Below are 22,073 nucleotides of genomic sequence, written 5' to 3'. Positions count from 1 at the left end.
ATTTTGGGCCACAAACACATCAGCATTCCGAAGAGGTGGCCGTATGGCCTCCACATTAGCAGAGTTATGTGTCTAAGTCATCCTTACTTGGATGGAGGACATGTTACTTACTCTCCATTTGCTTTTTGCAAAGTTCTTCCGGATCTGAGCGCTGACCGACTCGTGGATGTTTTTGTTGAGCGCTGTATCCCCAGCGATCCTGAAATGGACAGACCAGACAAACTATAAGACATCTTTTGCTCTCTTTCTTCTCCTCTACCGAGAAGGCCGGTAGTCATAATTGTGATTTCTCCTGCAGGAATGATGATTTCATTCACAGGAGGACTCAAACTTCCCACCACTGTCTCTGCTGGCAGCCGTGGTGGAAAATCTGGGGCAATAAAACCAAGCACAGATAAGGCTTGTAGGTCTGGCAGCTACAAAGAGGTACGACCTTATTCTGTTGGTGCGTGGCTGCTTTCTATCACCATTACAGCCCTAGATGAAAACATTCTACCTGTTTTTTTCTTTACATCTGAAGATTTAACATCAACAGGCTGAGACTACTTTTAGCCTCAGCCATGCAGCAGCTTCCAGAGCCACTCCAACCTGTCTGATTTCTGTTTGCACTGGAGATTTTCCCGTCACCCTGCAACATACATAGCCATTCATCATGATTAATGTAGATTTACAGTAAAGCAGATACATGGACGGTCACTACAGCAGCACAGGCTGCACAAATAGCTTAAGGTGAACAACACTCGACCTAAAAACTTGACTGATCTTGTGTAGTTTCTTTAACAGATAAAGACACATTCAAATCTCCACTAACCTGATTATTTCAAGGGAATTTTATTGATTCATTTAACTCCTCAGGGCATGAGATCTGTTGGAAGAGTAGGCACCATAGTGAACTGATGTTACACCATGTGCTAGGGTAATGCTATCTCACTTGGGTGGTGCCAGGAATAAAGATTACATTCCATGTTGTATGTGACGTTTTCAGAAATCAATTTTTTAGCCACAGTGTAGAAAACCAATGTCCATTAGCAATAAAAAACTATAAGAAATTGAATAATCCATTAAGGCCAGAGCCTCCCAGTCTGGGGACCAAAAATAAAACAATCAGAGGATCTGGGGGACACAGTGGTCATTTAGTTCTTCCCCCTCTCCCCACCCCAGCTCTGTCAAAATAATTTTGACAAATATTTGCCCAACTAGTCCTTAAAGATCTAAAAGATGGAGACTCCTCAGGCAACCCATTCCAGTGCCCCACTATCTCCCAGAAGACATGGAAAATCATTTATTCTTTGTCTTTGAAGCATCCTTTCACATATTTGAAGACTGTTATCATGTCTTCTGTCCGTCTTCTCTTCTCTAGACTAAACAAACTGAGTCTTCCACTGTTTCTTCATAACTCATATTTCCTAATCCTCTGATCTAGCGAGCTTCTCTGGACTTTCTCCAGCTAGTCCACATCTTCCTTAGAGGGCCGTACCCAAACTGTTCACTGTTTTCCAACTAAGGCAGCAGAATGGCAGCATTGCTTTGTGTTTCTTCAAAGATGAAACCTTGCTTACATACCACAGCCTGCCGTTTCCGTTTATGTGTCCCCTGAATTGGAGGCATTCCTTTCATTTTGCCCAGATCACTCCAAATTGTAACTCTGTTCTTCAAAGGACATGCAGCTTTTTCCACCTTCGTGTCAATGGCACGTCTAAGAACTGGTCTCTGGGACCAGTCTTCTCAAATTGCTCTCTTCCTTCCTGATGGCAAAACTCAGCCAGGATGCCAGAGAGATGAGAGGAACTACTTGCTCTTGGGAAGAAGGTGAGGGACTGAACTGCCATCTCCCAGGAGCGGAGAGCCACTAATCCCATCCTGTTGCAACTGAGTATTAAGTTATTCAAGAGTACTGGAGCCAGCAGGATTGTGGACTGGAAGGAGCAAGGTTTCTCATTCAGGGTAGCCCACCTCTAACTGTTTGTTTGACCGCCACTGCTACATAACCTCTATCTCAAATAAACAGAAGAACTGGCCTGATGAGCAAAGCATGGCTCCCAAATGGCACTTGACATCCTCTCTTGGGTCCCTATGCTGTTGATGGAGATGGGGAGGTGTTTGACTGAAAACTGGAAGATCTTCAGTTCTTACTCCAAAAAGGATTCCTTCTGATCTCCTCTCTAACTGACAGTAAGGTAAATTGGTCTGGGTTTCCCACTGGAGCCAGGCAGCTAAAATCTTGTGAGCAGCATCTAGGTTAAGCATCACGTTTCCTGCAGACAAGCCCTAGCAGAGTTCCCCAGCGGGAATGCAGTCTGATAGTCAGAGTCATTCCAAAACGCCATGAACACTCTGGTCTGCCCAAGAACACCTCCTTAGTGAAGACAGGTGCCCTCAGCACATACCATCTGGGAGCACTGACCATCATACTACAGATCTGCAGATGAGAACTAAGCCGAACACTTAATATGTGCATAGCTACAAGCCAAAGTATCCATTCAGTAACTGATCAAAGAGACCAACTGCAAAGAGAAAATCTACTTACATTAGCAAAGAACATTTTTCCTTCAAAGCTAATGAAGCATTTTGCTTTATAACAAGTTGGCTAACAAGCTGTATAAGCACAGATCAAGTTTCCCACTTGTCAAATTCTATTTTGGAAACATGGACGGAATAAGTTCTTGGGGCATGATACCCTTGCCAGCTCTTCCAGAAGATCTTTCTTGCCAGTCTCCGTAAGGACTTGCAAATGCATTTTTGCTATATGAAACTTTTCATTGGGTGTGTAGCTCAAATACAGGCTATATGTTTTAGGGATCATTTTCTGAAATGCTGATGGTTTCTATAAGAAACTGCAGGTTCCAGTGGTTCACAAACTGTCTTCTACCACCACTAACTCTATGTTCACTATGCAGGTCTCATAATTCCAGAAAAAAAGTCTTGGTGTTTCCCAAATAGGCAGAACAGTACTTGTTTACTTCAGAATGAGATGGACAGATGTCCTGTGAAGCCCTCAGATGCTACAGTGGTGGGGAACATCCTACACCTAATATCTCTTAAGCAGCATTAGCACCTTGCAGATGCTAGTTTTCAATCAGAGCAAAATAACATCAGTGTTGGGGCTGATTTAGTGCAGCAGGATCCATTCAAATACATGCTGGTATGACAAACAGTGTGGCTTAAAACACAGCCCTGGCTGCCAAAGCTAGGTGTGGGATTGTTCTCCAAGCCACCTATGAAGAACTATCCTGTTGATGGTGCAATGCTGTATCATGAAGACTGTGCTTTTATACTGTATTTTGCACTTGGAGGATCTTGAAACTTATATAAAGTACTTGCAGTGTTATTGTGTTTATAGTGTAGTTTTGCTAACAAAAGAAATGTTAACATTCATTTGCCGTTGATGTTTTGCTGGAGATGTGGTGCTTTAAGGACACAGGCAAGAGAGGTGGAGGTGAGCAGGTAGAAGTCATATCTTTTATACGATCAACTGGTAGAGTTTGAAAAATGAGATAAGCTTTTGAGCACACAAACCTACCCCAAGGTGGGTATCACATCTGATTATCACATCTATACTGAAAGTATTTAATCAGGAACTTCAGATCTCATGCTGAGAAGATAATGCATGAAATTTAATAGAGATACTGGTTTTAGAGCACGTTACAATCAGCCTTCCACCTTTCCCTAATTCTCCAAGTCCACAGGCTATAAACCATCTTGATTTTCCTTTCAGGGCAAAAAAACCCCTTAGCATCTTTCTTTTTTCCTCCCTGCCCTGGACAACATACCCTTCTCCTTCAGGAATCAGCTCCATTTTTCCTCAGCAACAGCCAACTTCTGTTTCAGAGATGATCAAACTGATGCATATCTAGTCAAACCCTGAGCAATAGTTCTTGGCCTTCCAATTAACTTCAAAGTTAACTGTGTCAGCATGGAAGCTTTATTTTACCAATTATACCAGTAGGCCAGTAAAAGATATTACTTCTACCTACCACACACATATACAAACATAAAACTAAACAGATCAGAATAATGCATGATCTGTTATCATGCTGAGCATCACCCAGAACCAAGCAAGGGTTGATAAGCCCAACTGGAACCTGTTTTTTCTCTTGGGATCCTCATTTTGCAGCACATGAAAGTAGCTACATCTTAACAACGGTTTGGGAAACTTCATGTTGAAGCTGGTCCTACATCCAGTTGTAAACATATATGTGTCTCAACACACAGAATTGGTTATCAAGAGCCACAATCTAACAATTGTCTATCGCAAATACTTCTGCTGAAGCTAAGAAGAGTACTTCTCATGAATAACCATAAGAAATCTAGCCCTGCGCGTGAGAGGCATCTAATATAATGATCAAATATTATTTCATAGTATATAATTTATTGAAACATTCTATCTGGGTTCAAACAACCACAGCAATTTATCTGGCCATACCACTTCTCAACTTTGAGAGGAACCTCCAACAAAGCCCTCTTCTACCATTATTTTCTGAACCTTCGTACTGAAGGCAGCAAACTCAAATGCTGTGCTGGCCAAACAGTGCTCGGAAATACTCTTGAGCACAATGACAGGAAACATGGAGTTAACTGTAATTGATGATGCCAAAGCATCGTAACTCTTCTATACATACACACACACATATATACACACACACACACCCACCCCACATGCATGCGTATAAATATACACACACACATACTCTATCAGCAATGCTCCAAAATAAATAGAGTGCAGGGACAAGCTCGATAAGAGTTTGATTTAATGTTGTAAACATCAGCAGTTCCCTTCAGGAAGCCCTTTTCACACTTCAAACAACATCGTCTGAGAACTGAGCTCTTTGTAAACCATGTCCTTTCCCTGGGTGGAAATTATTATCTGGCTCATGCTCTCTGGCACATAATAAACACTCAGGGTCATGGTCACAATTTTCAGAGGCTCAATCCTTGCCAAAGCTTTGTGATTCTTTGGCGTAGGCGGGATGGATATCGGCACGTCCCAAGTATCTGCTCTCCCTCTGCACAAGCAGTGGGGAGAGGGGAAGGCCACACTCATACCTGTGAACACAAGCGTCTAATTTAGGTGCCACAATCTCCTTTTCCCCTATACAGTCTGTACAGGGATACAATACATACATCACCCTTTAACTTAGATGTCCCAAGTTGCCTTCAATGACATAACGAGCTTCAGCACGCAGCTCTAAATCCTATTTAAGGTCACTTGGGTAATGCATGACAGAGCAAATAAATTCATGGAACACCTCCTAATTCCTACACTGGCTTCCTAACTGTTGGACCTTCCCCTTGCTCTCTGACAACTGTTTTCTCTCCCTCTGACACAAGCCTGGAAGCTGAATTTGGGGCTGTAGGACCCAGCTTGACCTGACAGGGAGCACAGTGTGATCCTATAGCTATGGAAAAAACAGGTCCCCAGGTTTCTGCTGCTCGCCCTTAATCACTGCAGCCTGAGCGACTGCCCTAAACAGGATGTGGGTTCTGACATGGCAATATATTTAATAAACTTAATTGCTGTCATTAATATGAGCTAGGGAAACATTAAAATGTATCAAGCTGCAGCAAAATTACCCCACTCTTTTGTTGCCTTCATTTTCCATGTCCTTTTTGAAAAGTCACAGTGGAACAACTAAGCAGAACATTGCACCTTTGCAACACACCATAAACAGTGCAAACATCAGTGAAAGATATGCTATAAAGTAAATAACTTTTCCAATGGAAAGCATAAGTCACCTGTATATTCAACTGGAGAAATCTGTATAAATGGACAGATTGTACAGGCCGGGGTGTAATCATTATACCAACAAGTCTTACACATTGTACTGTTTCCACTACAATACTTCACCGCAATTATTAGCCTCCTTTTCTGCCAACTCCAAGTTTAACATACCGTCCCCCTGCCAAGGCCTTTTGATTATAAATAGCAAAACGTCGCGTAAATGCAGGCATGTGGGGAGCAGATACAGCACAGAAAAGTGGGCCATTGGGAAGGAGTATTTACTTTTTTTAGGGTCTGATCCTGTACAAACATTTCCTCATGTGAATAGCTGGCTATTCCAGAGCAGTTTCCCGAAATTCAAAGAGATTATTAACCTTAAAGGCACAAATGTAACGTCTTGCAAAATCCAGTTCTTGCAAGCCTTGTTTGGAAGTTTTTAATAGAAACATGGTAATTAAAATAAGAGGTATATTTTGGAATCAGTTTGTTTTTCACAAATGTTACATATTGAAATAACAAAATCTCATGCAGTTAACTATTTTTATCACAATAAGATTGTGATTAACATGTATTGTTAAGTATTCATGATTTGATAGATTTCTTCCTAATTTGTGGCTTATCCCAGTGACCAGCAGGGGCAGATTTCACAGGAGGAAGAAAAAGGGAAAGCTGGAAAATGTCACTACACAGAGCCACTTCACCATATACATCCCTGGCAGTGTTCAAGGCCAGGCTGGACGTCGCCTTGAGCAACCTGGTCTAGTGGAAGGTGTCCCATGGCAGAGGGGTTGGAACTGGATGAGCTTTAAGGTCCTTTCCAACCCAAACCATTCTACAGGATTCTGTGATTATCTACCATTTGCACAGCACCAATGACTTGGGTAAATGTTCTCTGTTCTGGTGGTGACACAGGGAGACAATCCCAAACTCAGTGGCAAAACTCCCATTAACCTCAGTGGAATCAGGATTTCACTTCATGCCAACTCTAGGGTTCAAAGATGCTTCTCCAGTTTACATTGATCTACAGACACGAGTTTGTGCAGACACCTCAATGAGATGCCATTAAGGGTTACTTGACACTGTAGCTGACCACTGAGAGGAAGCACAGAGCTCTTCTTCTCCTCCACTGAAAAGGCTTTCCTCTCCTTCAAGCAGAAGAATGCCATTGCAACAGATGAAATGGCTAGAATGAGACAGAAGCAGTAAAACCCTCATTATTTCCTGGCATAAGCAATCTGGGCGGAAAATGCCTCTTGAGCAATGGCTTGGCAAAAGGAGATCCTACCACTAACTCTAAAGCAACAGATAATATCCACGTGAGTAGCCCTGATTATCCAAAAAGGCATTTATCACTATAGGATCCAAACCCTTCATAAAATCACTGCACCACTTTCCAGAGAAGTCCATAACTACAACACTGATGTTCTAGGAAGCCTTTCAGAGCAAGGGGGAATGAGACATTGAGTTTTTTTCAAGGGCATGCTAGGGAGGACAGAGGCAGATCTGAAGCGATATCTTTGGAAACCTCCACGCTTTGCTTTCACTGGACAACTGTCCTTCTGTAATCCACTGGCACATACTGTCTCTGTGTTGAAGGGAGGTGGATTTGGGATGTGAGGTGGAGACATGATGAATATTTTAAGGCTCCCTACTGGCAGTGCCATTTGCATGTCTGACACTTCAAAGGCTGACCCACGCTTTGCATGGCTGGGAGGTAGACCTTTGCCTTGCAAAGTCAGCCTGGCAGAAGATGACCCCCTGCCACAGAAATGGGGGAAAACCCTTTTTTAGGGGGTTGTTTTCAAATAGAAGATTAGATTTTGTAGAAAATATAAAGAATTACGGAGCAGTGTGTGAGTTTCCATTGGCCCCTGGCCATGATATGCAAATGAAAAGAAGAAAAAAGGGGAATGAAAACACTTTTTATCATTTTGTTCCTTTAGGAGGGCCCAGAAGCCATGTGCCACGTTTCTTTGTTGCACTCCAGCAACCAACACAGGCATAGCGGGGCCAAGAGCTAGATGCTTAATGTTTTGTGTATCTTGGATGTAAGGCTTTGGAAAATCTGCCTCCGAGTTCTACAAATGGTCACCTCATTCTCTGCTGCGAGTTGCATTCCCATTGTTTATTCTGTATTTCTAATACTGACTTCTGTAACTTGTTTAATTTCCTGAGGCTTGGGTCAGTATCATTTAGAAATGGTTTTAGTTGTTTTGGGTTGGGTTTTTTTTGTTTCATCTCATGAAAGCTGGATTTCATTTCCCAGATTTCCTTTTTGTCACGCAGACAACGCTGTTATTGATGGGACATTGGAAAAGGGCAGGCCCAGGTCTTAACTTCTCATCTCTCATATGTATTGATGGCAGGCACTGATGCTGCTAAAAAACATCTTTTTTGTTTCTCATTGTCATTCTCATGGGGAATGAAAAGCAAGAACCTTGCTTTTCTCAATGATTTACATTTCCTTCTGCATCCCAAGCCTTTCCTAAAACTTTTTAATTGTAAAGGCTGAGCACTGATCTTATCTTCAGCCTAATTTGTAGTCACAGCAACAGTCTGCAGTCAGACAGTGGTACATCATTCCCACTATGAAGAAATCAGTGCCATTTCACTGCATTTCTACCACTTGTGTAGTCATTACTTACTGAACGCCTTCATGAGTACCAAATCATTAATTAATGATGGGGTAATTCATCAGCAAGCCAGAATGGTTAAAGCCTGTGAAAGGATCTACTTTATATCTAGTCCCAGGACTGAAAACAGCAATGAGACAAAACAAATGAGTAAGTGTCAGAGAGAGAAGCATAAACCCCTTTGAAAGCCAAATCTAAGTATCTGTTTTAGAGCTACAGCCATTAAGTTTTACTCTGCTTTGAAACTTAAGACAATTTTAAACTGGGTACCAAGTTCTGTCCCTTTATGGACAGAAAGGTTGAGGAATGTATCCAAAACTCATGTCTGCTAAGGAAGCAGAGATGATCAGAGCCCTGCTGATACACGTCCCCAGCCTCAAAGGGATGCAGACTCCATCCTCCAAACGAGTGTCTCCAAATCCCAGCACAAAGCAGTGCTAACCTTAGATAACTATGCCTGTGCTTTTCTTACCATGCGCTTTATACGCAACCACACTACTTGAGGCTGATCCCTGGGCTCACATTGCATCACCAAGACGGTTTTGAGGTCCATCAAGCTGTTCAGCTAGTTATGACTCTGGTCCAGTTGCTTTTCTGAAGGGCTATGGACACTAAAGAAAACCTGTTGCCCTGCAAATGCATAGCCTAATGCTCTTATCCAGCCAGTGCTCCAGAAGCTGCAAAAAGGAAATGGTATTTGTGGTAATTGTGATAACATAAAAACACAATCTAATGCACACCTGGGGTGAAAATGTCATGCCATTGATTCCTTTATGTTGCCATTATTATAACAACCAAAATAATATCTTGCTTCATGTATAATGATCCCTCCCTAAAGGACTTACATCCAGAGCCCACTTGTGGGTGCAGCTGGTAGTGTGGGGTGATACTCAGTCACTCAGGGTTGGTCAAAAGTACATGAGCCACTCTTGCTTCAACTACATAATCCTTGGGTAATGTTGGTGAAGTCATCCATGTGCAAAGGCATCATCTAATTTAAAGCACTTAGCTGAGGTCTAAATTACAAATACAGTCAGACCAGGTACTTTTCTGTAGTCACTGCAGAGAGATAGCATTGCTATACCCAATTCAGACTCAGCTTATCCCTCCTTAGGGTTTACTATCTCTCCCATTCAACAGGAGAGGATAACAGAATGTGAAACCAGCCCCTTACTGCAAGGAGGAGGTGGACTATCATCTGTGAAGCACAGATGAGGACTTCCTACTTCATGGGGTGCTCTTAAGTGCTCTGATACTACTTTAGCAAGGACCTCATGATACCCAGCTTGCTGCATGTCTGCATAATTTGACCTTTTGCTCCAAACTATGATTCCTGGGTTCAATCATTTTGGCATATCCCACTGCTCCGCTACAGTCAACATACATAATTCAGCATTTCACTGAGACTCAACAGGTTGGTGCTTGAGATTAAAATCCATCATGGTTTTCCAGGAAAATCTGGAGGACAAAGGTGGGGGTCATAAGAATAAAAACACAGTTATTTAGTGGAGGTTATCATACTACATGACAGAAAAAACACTTTCACCCATGAATGCAGAACGATGCTCTCTGCTCAGAGGGTTTCACGCAGCAGACTATTGCTTACCAAGGGTGCCGTGCTGCTTGCTCACAGGTGTATCTTTTATTAGGGTCTTTCTCCATCAAATTCCGAATGAAGTCTTTAGCTGTAAAAAAAGAGATAATAATTTAAAGCAATAGATTTGATGCCCAGTTCTGCTGCCATATGAGCAGCCAACAGCACTGATCAGGCTACCAAGTGCCACCTGGCCACAGCACCAGGAAATAGCCCTGGGTCATTTGTCTTTTATTAGCATAGATTTAACCAAAGTGACTTAGGACAAAATCCAAGCTCTTTAGTATGGCAGATAAAAGCTGAAGGCATCTACTCCTGCAGATATATTTAGGAGTGGGATGGATAATTCACAGTCAGCAGAGCACAAGTCTGCCAGCTCCCAGCTCAGCCAATTACCTCTGGCCACCTTTGTGGTCTGAATATGGCCACAGCTGTTGGAAATGCTGGTAAACTAGAGTGAGAAAGGCAAGGAGAATGCCACAATAAGAGGCATTTCTCATTGCTCACTCCAAGCAATCACATGCATTGGCAGCTGCAAGGACATGATGCAGATTGAAAAACAAGTTACTGAGGAAAATGGACTCCCTTGAGCATAAGGTAGTGTGTTTTTAATCGACACTGTAATGGAAGGAAGGGAGACTGCAGCATGGCATGCATCCAGTACTTTTAGGAGAGAGTAGCTGAAGGAGCCACAGCAAAGCCAAATATGGGAGGAAAATCTTTGTGCTGATTAAGGTGATGGACTTTGCCCCAAAATGCAAAGGGGTCTGCCAGCAGACCTTCATATTTTCTCTGAAACCCCTTATGGGCTTGAAAACACTTCTCATCACATATAATTTTAAGCAATCCATCACAGCGATATCTGGACAACAGATGTAAGCAGCATGAAATGTTGTTCTATGCAGAGATAACAGGATATATAACCTTCTTTAAAATGAAACACTTATTTTTATATCTATCTCCTCTGCCTTAATCAGTAGTACTAATGCATCAGAAAACTTCATTTTTATAGATATTTCTGCATGATAAAATATTCCTAGAATTCATTTCTTCTCCTGCATGAAATGGCAGACATTCCCACGGGTTGGACAACACAAGGACACTGAGCTTGCGTGACCTCTTGGAGACCACACAACATGTCAGTGGCACATGCAGGGTGCAATGCTGAACATGCCCCTGCTGCCACTTACAGACAGTGATGCTGGCAGACCATGAGCCATGCTGGAGCCAGAAGCTTGTATAGGCACATTTGCCTGTAACAGGTTGGTATATCTGCCTCTCCGACAGACTACTAGAGGCAGGACAGGTAGGCACTATAGGTTCATAGAATCATAGACTGGTTTGGGTTGGAAGGGACCTTAAAGCTCATCCGGTTCCAGCCCTCTGCCTTCAGGGACGCCTTCAGGGACACGTTCCACTAGACCAGGTTACTCCAAGCCCCATCCAGCCTGGCCCTGAACACTGCCAGGGATGGGGCAGCTCCTCCGGGCACCCTGTGCCAGTGCCTCACCACCCTCATAGTGGAGAATTTCTTCCTAATATCTAATCTAAACCCCCCCTCTTTCAGTTTAAAGCCTTTGCCCTAGTCCAGTCACTACACACCCTTGTAAAAAGTCCCTCTCCAGATTTCTTGTTGGCTCCCTTAAGGTATTGGCTACATGTCTTCTGCACTGGGTGGGGAACTAGGCAAGCATACGGGCAGCTATTTGGATCCAACCATGCAGACAGCACTTCCAGTTTCTGAATCTACTTACCTGCCTAATTTGAAAGCCATTAATTTCTTGGGTTCTTTGCTGTATACACTGCAGTGCAGTGTCAGTAACAGATTCAGACCAGTTTGCCACAATATTATTAATGACACATAAACCACCTGGTTTTTATTTGGATATGATGGAGAAATTAAACTGCTTTGTCTTCTTGGCAGTCTTCTGCTATCTTCATCTTCTATTCCAGCTACATTTAGTGCTTTGTGTGTGGCTGGACAAAATGGTACTTAATTTGTTCTCCTGCAAAACTATATGAGCTGAAAGAAATGCACCTTCCCAATGGTTTTCAGTTAAAAGGAGCTCCACAGATGATGGATGGTGCATTCTCTTGCCCAGAGGAGGATATCTGTAACAGGCATACATGCATGCATGGTTGTTGCAATTAAATGAGCAGTAGCTTCTTACCAGACTCAGAGATGTCATCCCAATATGGAGAGTCAAACTCATACTCTGCCTTTAGGATCTGCTCGAAGAGTTTGGAGTCATTTTCATCGTAGAAAGGGGGATACCCACACAGCCTAACAGAGAACAAGAAAAGACAGATGTGACCCTTGGACCTGTCTCTGCCAAAAAGGTGAGAAAAGGGGAGGGAGAAGAAAGAGAAACTCTTAAGACTTGCCCCTATAAGTTTTCAAGCAGGCAAGCCCTACCATGAGAGAGTTTTGTTCAGGGATGTGTAAACCCACTTCTGAAGATTGGCACTATCCTGGACAAAGAGGAATTCTGCATGGAAACCTGGTGCTGTTGATCCTACACTGACTCATGCAGATATTCCAGCCTCCCTCTGCATGCTTTTGGGTGTTTAACCAGAGGAACAGCTTTATTACATAGCCAGCAGCCCATTGAGCATCTCCTATACATGTGGTAAGAGAAGCTTTCATGAGCTACACCCTACATCCGCAGAGCACCAGCGGCATCAGGCTGGCTTTAAGTACAACCCATCGTCTCAACATTGTGCAAGAGACCATAGCTGTATAGGAAGGTTTGTTGGGCAACTGGGGAGCCACCGGACACCTGAATGGACTTGTTGGGGAGGAATAGCTGGTGCAAAGCAGGACAAGGAGCCTCCCAGAGCTACCAGGCAGAGGGCAGGACGCATCTGCAGGTTTCACTGGGCTCTGCATTCCCAGGCACAACAAGGATGATGTCTGGGAGTCACTCACCTCTGCAGCAGAGCCTTCATGGGCTGCACATGGACCTGCCACTGCTGCAGAGACACAAGGAGAACCTCTGCCTTTCTCACTTCTGCAAGTGATTTTGCTGCCCACATCTAATTGCCTATCTTGCTTGGGGCTAACATCAGTCCTGTCCTGGTTTTCAGCATTTATCATCAGATTTCTCGGGACACCTAGACCCAGGACAAGGACATTGAGCATTTGCCAAGTTTGAGCTAGAACACTCAGGATGCATCCTCTCAGTGCTGTAGAGAGCAGGATAATCACTTGGCCAACGCAGGGCTCCTCCAGTCATGGGAAAACCAGATCCAGCACTGCGTTAAGCAAACACAGCCATAAAACTCGTGTGTTGGAGATCCCTCATGCTCAGCTGGTGCTGCATACAGTAGCCTGTCCTTCTCTGTACAGACACGCCAGCAAAGATACCCCTTCCTCAAGCTTTAATATCAATCTTGATAAGTGCCAGATTTACCTCTGAGGCTGGTCCAAGGTTTTAGCAAACCCATCCTGCTCACAGTTAACAGGCCTTTCTGCCTTGATTGTCTCATATAGAGATGATGCATTTTTTTTCCTTATCTCTAGTCCATGGTGTAACTTATTCTTTCACATACTTCACTGATATTGAAATGATTTTCCACTACAGTTTTCTTAAACCTTGAATTAATCAACCTCAATAAAGTATTTCAGTGGAAAGAGCCAGCCATTATAAACAGACTGAAGATCTAGCTGAAAAACTACACTGTAGCAACAACAGAGCAAAGGGGGAGAACTGTAAGAAATGAAATACTTAAGTTATTTATAACCCAAAGCCAGCCAGCTGCCCTGGAGGTTATTTGAACCGACTCAACACTTGAGGGTGAAAGGAGCAATGTTTTGTTAGCCCTGAAGAGCCACTGTGCTTGATTGATAAATAATTTGAATACTGAGATGCTGATCTGTGTCAGGTCCATATTGACTTGGAAGAACTCTACTGAAATCTGCAGTGTTATGATGAAACCAGTGTGATTCAAGTGAATCAGAAATCTCTCTTTTTCTTGCAAAGAGGACGAGCCAGTCCTCATTTGGGTCACTCTGGATGACTGCCATGATCAAAACAAAGTAAGATAACCTCATGCCAGACAATCATTTACATTCAGAGCAGGACTGCATGCCTACTTAGTGGGCACAAGCTTGTGTATGGGGCTCGATGCAGCAACTCCTACATGAAACCCAGTGGTGGAAGTGGTGTATAAGAAGGGCCATTAAAAATGGTGTATTTAAGCAAAAAGCCACTATACGTCTGGATAATGAAGGAGAAACACCTGGCAACCTAACAGAGATACTGCATCCACAACCAGAATCCAGCTCTACAGATATCTATGAAGAACATTTATATGACCCGCTTTAATGTCAGCCCTACAGTCTTGTGGGGTGATGCACACAAACTGATTTTCACCTTCCTCTTCTTTTGCCACAACCCTCAAAATTTTGGGTGCTTTACTGAGGGGTTTGGAAATGCTGGAGTTGACAGCACTGCAACTGTTAGGATGGCCACTGGGGTAGAGATGCCATGGCTGGAGGACAACAGCTCCTCCAAATGCACTGGGAGCCTGCCTCTCTTCCCTGGGGAACTCAAGGCGCTCTGTATAAGAAGCCTGACAGCCCTTCATTAATTTCTTGCCTTCCTCAGCACTTTCCTTAAACAAACACAAACTGCTCTGATAAAGCACTTCAAGGCAAGCAGACAGTGCTGTGCACGCCGAGGCACTGGCAGGCTGCTCCAGAGAGAGAAATAACTCTCTTAATATGTGCGCTGTACTAATTACCTTGGCAAAGGTACAAGAGCACAAGTTAGGGCTGCTGTGATTTATACACGCTCATGGCAGCAAGAGGTAGGAGCAAACTGCTGAGCGGCACAGAGCTGCAGGGCTACAACCATGCTGGGGGGGAGCAGCGGAACATGAACCCCAGCAAGAGCCCCAGCCTCTCCAGAGCCTTTGAATCCTTTTCCTGCAGGCAATCAGCTCTTCCCCTGCTCCTCTGTATGGCTTGAGTATCTACACGTCTGGTGTACCCATCTCTGTGCCCGGGAGGTCACTGGAGCCTATCACAGGGGTGTTTGCTGAGAGGGCTGAAACATAAGGAGAGCCAGCATCATGCAGGAGGGTACCCATAATGCTGGGAGCTGGGCACAGGGCAGAAAACAGCCTCTTTGGACACAGCTTTTCCCTTGCTAGGGAGAGCTTGAGAAGTGTTAGTTGCTATTACAGGTCATGGGCAGGGACATCCCTCCAAACCAGCCCCTGCCTGAGAGCACAGTGATCCTGGCTTGGCCATGATGGGGATGAACCTCCTGCATAAGGGGACCCAAGTATGTTCCTCCAGGAGGCAAATCACTGAGGACTTACACTAGAAAGCATGTGAGAAGGGAGCAAGCTCCCTAGGACAGAGGAGGTGGAATGCAGAAGGGGAACACCAGCGCATCCTGTCACAGGGAGGGGTTGGGAGCCACAACATAGGCATTTTTGCTGTCCTTTCCCTTAAAACCAGAGTTCAGGAAGACGCAGAAGTTTTAAAGTTACTTACTTTAATGTTCTAATGTTACTGGCTTTGCAGTAATGCATGGGAAAGCCCCAGTAAATTACCCTATCATGCAATTTATGGCTGGAGGAAATCTTGCTGGACTTCCAGCAACTGGGCCACGTTCCAAAGTCCATAATAAGTCTTTATTTAATTCTTTCTGAATCGAAATCCCACCGACCTCATTTCCATCTGCTGGGACATTTCTGTGTGAAAAAAATGACCTCACTATCAAAGGTTCTGCTGCTTTTCTTCAGATATGCAGAAATACAAAAATAACCCTTCTGTCTTCAATGTGAAAAAATCCTGTGTTGTCCTGGGGGAGCTTCAGGCAGCTCTTGGTTGTCATCATTTTCTCGCAGTTTCTCCAAATAAAAGCTTTTCAGGATTATTTTGCAACCTTATCACATCAGCAACAGATTTTCCTTTAACCTCCTATTCCCAGTCCTGCCTTAAAAAGAATGGGATTCAGATAAGAAAAACACAGGTGGATGTACAAAAGAAAGATATTGCCAGGAGTCATTTCTAGAAGCCATCAAGGAGAGCACAAGAGGAATACAAAAAACAGCTTCTCCTCACCAGACAAAGAAAACCCCTGCAAGTTCTCGTTACATATTTGGTGTGATACTAAAGGCTAAATAACTCATTTGCATGGTCAGTGTACAGCCTGTAATGTAAGAGGCATTGGGGTTAGTTTTATATACAATTTTATAGTGAGATTAGAGCAAAGAATTCAGTAAGTGCCCAAAGACCTCAGATGTGTGGTGTGGGAAGTCATCCAAGTGCTATTCATAGGGGTAAAAACATGTATTTCTTCTTATTTTAGGAACAAACCTTCATACTGGCTGACACTGGTGCCCTCATGAAGCTGTGGACAAGGACATATTAGCATGGGGAACAGAAAATATACTAAGCAGCAAGCAATGAGGAGCAATCATTTGGGGTTGTTTTCCCAGTGTCTGAGTTCTCCTGAGCAATTCAACATGCCCATGTACATTTTGCCACCACTAGTTCTCCTTCTAGTACCAAACAGGTAAGTTATTCCTCACTTTCTTGCTTAGGCTTGTGTGTGATGCCGAGCAGGCAAGATGACCGACCAGCTTGTTCCAAAGTATGACTCCAGGATGATGGTGTAAACTTCTGGCATAACACACTTTGCACTGCCCCGAGTTAATCCTTCCATACAACAACATTGATGATTCATGCACATCTACTCGAAAATCAAAAGCAACTCGGACGCAAAGTGTGAAACTATGATCCAAGTTTTATCTCCAGATACTCATGACTCATAAATAACAAACCAGTAGTTCTCTGGTCCGGCCAGTGAGCAAAATCAGGAGAAAATGCAGGGCAAAATGTGGTCAGCCTAGTCCAGAAGAGGCAGGAAGTGCTGACAATGAATAACCAGGGGCTAAGGAACAACATTATGTGGAATGTTCCACACTCCAGCTTTGGAATACGATTTTCTATTTTTTGCACAAATTAATGATCTTCTTTGTATCAGGTGTGCATGAGATCAGTATTTAAGCTCCCCCACCATGTGATCCAGACAGGTCCAAAATCCATCTGCTGGAAATCCAGTGATGTTTCTTGCTCTTCTTATGCTTTGTATTTTCAAGCTGAACACATTATCAGAACTAGCTTGTGATAAGAAGTAAACCAAGCTCAACAGTGAGGCTGTTTCAAATTGAGAAATACTGCAACTGGAATAACAGGAAATCTCAGGCTGCTAAAATTAGTTTGTGTGAATAATGACTTCTCATGCAAAACAGGGTTTGATAAAAACTCTGCTGGTGCAGCCTCTGCAATCTGGCTGTCATTAATGAGAAGCATTAGAGACTGGCACTGAAACAAAGGTATTCCTTCCTAAGACATCCTTCACCTCGCACATCACAGCAACAAATATTTGTCTAGAAAGTCAGTGCCACAGAAACAGTTTGTTCTTCCAGTGTCATAAACTGCAGGCTCTCATGTGAAACTGAGCTTGTGTCTGAAGGCACTCAAACCACCTGCAGCAATAATAGCTCAAAGCATCTTTAATTTATGCCTGGCTTCTGTGTTACGTTCCCTTGAGTTTCCATCTTCTTAAATGACAACAGTTTGTTCAGAGTGGCTGTGAGGATCTGTGGGAGAGGTGAGGAGGTGATGCAGGATGATGTGCTTGGATTGCCCTATGCATAAATACGTCTCCAACTGTTTTGGACAAGTGCAAGTAGCTCCAACTGTGCTGGCTGTGGAGCTGGAAATGGTATCTCCAGATGGGTGTGGTGTTATATTGGAATTAATAACTCCTGCTCAGAGCAGAATTGACCACCAGCATTGCACCAGGATGGCTATGCTGCTGGTGCTTGTGGCACTCAGCACTGTGCTGCACTGTGAGTATGCTGGCTCTGCTACCTCCAGCATCCTGAGACAGCAAACTTAGATGTTAAACCTGTGCCCATCACTGGTGGTATCAGACACCCCAGCAGGGCTACTTCCTTCCAGCTTAGGGAAACATCACTCTTCCTCTCTGTATTTACTGTACCCCTGACATCCACTTTCTTATGAGGCCACATCTGCAGTTTCTGGCTATTCCTGGAAGCAGGATGAGATCCAGTTCAAGATTAGGGCATGTGAGATGTTGGCTGGGTTTCTAAGCTCCCATTGCAGTCAACAGAGATGGAATCAATGAAGAGTGGAGAGTGATGCACATGTACCATAAAGCAGATGAAACCATGCTGTGAAGGCAGGGTATGAAGCAGGGTGTGATCCAGTAGCCTCAGCATGGGCATCTGGTGCTATTCGACAGAGCCCATTGTCTCCCACTTGGCCTCCCATCTGCCACTCCAGAAGGAAGGTCTCTGCAATGGGGTACACTTGCCAAATCTATGTGGCTGTCCCAAACACCCCAGCATAGCACTAAATGTAAGTTACCTAAATGTAAGTTTAGGTAACTGAATGGCATATGACAGTAAAATGACTGCTTGCATTGACCCATGGTGGGTTGAGGTGCCCACATGTAGAGCCCAGTGCCACTGGAGAAGCTGTTGAGTGCACAGGACCCCTGTCCCCAGCTGGCAGATATGCCAAGGGGCTATGTAGGGCTGAACTGTTCCTCAGCTACAGTTTGAGACCAGGTAGGACACTGTATGTGACTCAAACAGCACTAAGTACCTACGTTAGGGTATCCAAAGAGAGCCTTGGAGTGCCACTGACTGTTAGTGGAGCTGAAGGATGTAGCTCACATGCAGAAATGTTTAGGGAAGTAGTTTGATCTCAGACCCAATCCCACCCAAGCAGTAACAGTCTGGCAAACACATTACCATGCTCCTTGCACTGCAACACATTATTACCATTCATTTTGAGTGTATATAATACAAATCAAGTCCTTATTACATGAAGCACAGAAACCCTGAAAAGCTCTCCTTGTCCTGCAAACAGGAATTCATAGGGACTCATTCTATTAAACTGATTTAAGCCTTTTGGGTTGGGAATTCCCTGTACAGCAAAGGGGGAATTTAGATTTGAGGAGTCAGTATGCCTTGCCTGACAACCCCAGCACACACTGATTTAGAAAACAGAGCAGGAAAAGACTGAGCTGAACCATGCAGAAAGATGAGATTGAAGCCCTCCACCGATCAAAGATGTGTTCATAAACTGGGTGTGGAGGACACATTACTTAGCACTGTCTCACCCATATTCCTCAGCAAGACACATGCAAACAACAAATGAAATAACAAGAAGTCTGCCAGCAAAAAAGACCTCTGCTACATGAGCTGTGGTTGAATGGGACTGAAAACTTGGAAGAAAGCAGGGCCAAGTTTACCTCCAGGCAACCAGGACGCAACAGTTCACAGCCCTCCTGTGGGCTGCCAGATGGAGGCATTTTTTTCATGCGGATATTTGACAATAAATGGAATCTAGGCAGTGGTTGAGCCTGGAAGCAAGGCAGCATACTGCTGTCTTCACCTGCACCCTCCTTCTTCACGCTCTCTGAAGCTAGTCAGCAAAGTACTACAAAAGCAACACCAGTGACTCTCTGTGATTGTCCTGCCATGGCTTACAAGGACCAAAAAGTAATAACCAACCCTTTGGCCTTCCATGCTCAGGTTTGCTTGTGGGAAATGGTAAGTTTGGGTCAGCACACATCATCCTCCAAAAGAGCACTCGGGAATGTTGTGTGAAGCAGCCTCCAAGATATTTTGGCATTCCTGCTGTCTTCCTCCCAGCTGTAGCATGTCCCGCTGGGCTTTGCCGCAAAGTCAGAATCAGCACTGTTGATTTTTGCTTTGTTTAGCAAAAGCTTTTTGCATCCTGCTTTTCATGGTTGCTCCAAGATAAATCCATCCCCTCGCAAAGTTTTGTACTCAACAAGTTTTCAAATATTCATGTAGATTGAAAAGCCAATCATAAAGCTGATGTTTTTAGGCAGGACTTTGTTTTAAATAAACAAACATACATGCAAATAAATGAAGCCTTCCTATGCTATCTTAACATAGAAAAAAAGCTGTTTTGGAAAGCATGTAACTTATGCTCAAGACTAAACGAAAGTGTAAAGAATGAACATTGCACAGAGTGGATAATAGAGCAATGAGGTTTGTCCTAGCAAAAATAGTTCCACTACACCATCAAAAAGCTATTCATGTTGACAAGCCACAAAATGTTTGCATAAGGAGAAAGGGAACAAAGTAGGAATGCTTTGATGCTGTGCCTCATTGGAGCTGCTTTTTCCTCCAGTCTTGTGTAACTGTGACAGTTGTGTAAAAGGGAAAAACAGAAAAAAGTGAAAGCACTGGTAATGCTGGCATGAAAAGACATTTGTTTTTGTGGCAGTCAACAGCTACACAGCAGCTCTGTGCTCTCTTGCACAAAAGGAACAGGCTTCTTGCGCACTGTGCGGTCACCCTGAGTCAGCCCATGGCAAAGGCCTGACCTCCTCTCAAAGACCCACATGAATAGCTCCTGCTTCAAAGTCTGCAAGGCTGTGCAGATGCAACCTATGTAACTGAATCACATGCATGGACTCACAGATCCGAGCCCTGAGCACAGACTACCCCATCAAGACAGGTTCACAGGCAGCAAGTTCTGCATTTCCTTCTCAACCCAAATACTAACAGTGATTTCATATACTCATGCACACAAAACTGGATTCAGGTGATTGTGCCCAGAAATGTTATGGGCACCCTTCTCTGGACAGCACGAATGACCCTTGGTACTAGGTGATACCTTGGTATCCCTGTGACCACAGTGGCCAGGACACATCTTCAATCCTTCCAAGTGTTGTTGCTGGTGCAGGAGGTGGCTTACCTGCTTCCATGGCTCAAGTACTAAAGGCTGCCCTTTTTATGGAGACAAGTCTGGATATAAGGAAAAACCTTTTCCCCATGAGGGCAGTCAAGCAGTGGAACAGGTTTCCCACTGACCTTGTTCAGTCTCTGTCTTCGGAGGATTTCAAGACCCAACTGGATAAAGCCCTAGACAACCTAGTCTGACTTCAAGGACAGGACTTCCTGAGGTTCCCTTCAACCTAAATTATCCTATTAACCCTTTCTGAAGAAAGGTGGCAGGTACTGCATGAGGACAGGCATTAAATCTCCATAAACATGAGTTCTGAGACCTATCCACCACTTTGGAGAAGGCTCAAAAGTCCTGGTCCTGTAGCTTTCTCAAGCAACCAGTCCCCACTTCTCTGAGCAGCAATTAGCCCCATTAGAGGAGCAAATCTCAGCCAAGAATGAGGAGGCTTAATGACTTGATAGAAGAGTGATAGAACTGATAGGGCACAAATCAGCTCATCCTCTCCTATGGGACCTGATGGTTGGCTGTGTTAAGGAAAACAATCCCTACTTTTCAATAAAAAAATCTCAATACTTTGATGAGATGTTTTGATGAGAATAATTCACTGCAGTACATGAAAAGCTCTTCCCCACTTATGTTCCTCTGTGCCCTCCCCAGGGAACAGAAAGCCATTATGGTGATGCCTTGAGAGAGGTGGCCCTTCAGTATAAGCCTGCAGGCATAATGCTGTGCTCTGGACACAGCCCAATTTGCATCTTGTCAAAACTCATCTGAGCTGGGGATGTAATAACTTCATTAATGTCACAACCTGGACAAGACCATACTATTGGACATGGTGTAGTTAAGCTTTCGAAGGGTCCTTGTCATTTCCTACCACTTCTGCTCCAATTTCAGCCTTTGTGTAACTGAGAAGTGTCCAGGGTTCATCTTATCCTGGGTCACAAGTGTCAGAGATTAACTTTTTTGGACCAGATTAAGAGGGTAATAACATGGTGGGAGAGCATGTTGCCTATGATTGAAAACCCAACAGATACTCACAGGATGTATGCGATGACCCCAATGGACCAGCAGTCCACGGCTTTGCTGTAGGGTTTCTGGGCCAGCACTTCAGGAGCTGAAAACACAAAGCCAAATGAGCACACGTTACAAGACCAAGCATTTGAACGTGGTCAAGAGGTAGGACCCTAAACCTTGAAGCTCCCTGAGACTGAGTGTTGCCCTCCACATACAGCCCTTGCATTTGTAAATATCCTGAAGTTTCTGAAGCTCAAAATCTCACAAGGATGACTCCTGAAGTAGAGAAAATTCCCCATTTTCTGACTCCAAGGACAGAAAGCAAAACGGATA

At 43.9% G+C, this 22,073-nt stretch overlaps 1 protein-coding gene across 3 annotated transcripts in view; it reads right to left on the bottom strand.

The window, feature by feature from the left end:
• Positions 1-22,073, bottom strand: part of CAMK1D (calcium/calmodulin dependent protein kinase ID) — a 225,211-nt gene that overhangs the window by 13,275 nt on the left and 189,863 nt on the right. For all 3 annotated transcript variants that reach the window (XM_030479852.1, XM_030479853.1, XM_030479854.1), the window contains exons 6-9: positions 21,765-21,840; positions 12,118-12,230; positions 9,959-10,037; positions 112-199 (exon numbers count right to left, since the gene is read on the bottom strand). In XM_030479852.1, coding sequence (XP_030335712.1) covers positions 112-199; positions 9,959-10,037; positions 12,118-12,230; positions 21,765-21,840 — 356 coding nt within the window. The remainder of the gene's footprint in view (positions 1-111; positions 200-9,958; positions 10,038-12,117; positions 12,231-21,764; positions 21,841-22,073) is intronic.

Source organism: Strigops habroptila, chromosome 3 (genome assembly GCF_004027225.2).
Source record: "Strigops habroptila isolate Jane chromosome 3, bStrHab1.2.pri, whole genome shotgun sequence".
Taxonomy (NCBI): domain Eukaryota; kingdom Metazoa; phylum Chordata; class Aves; order Psittaciformes; family Psittacidae; genus Strigops; species Strigops habroptila.
This window is presented reverse-complemented; position numbering and strand designations above follow the sequence as displayed.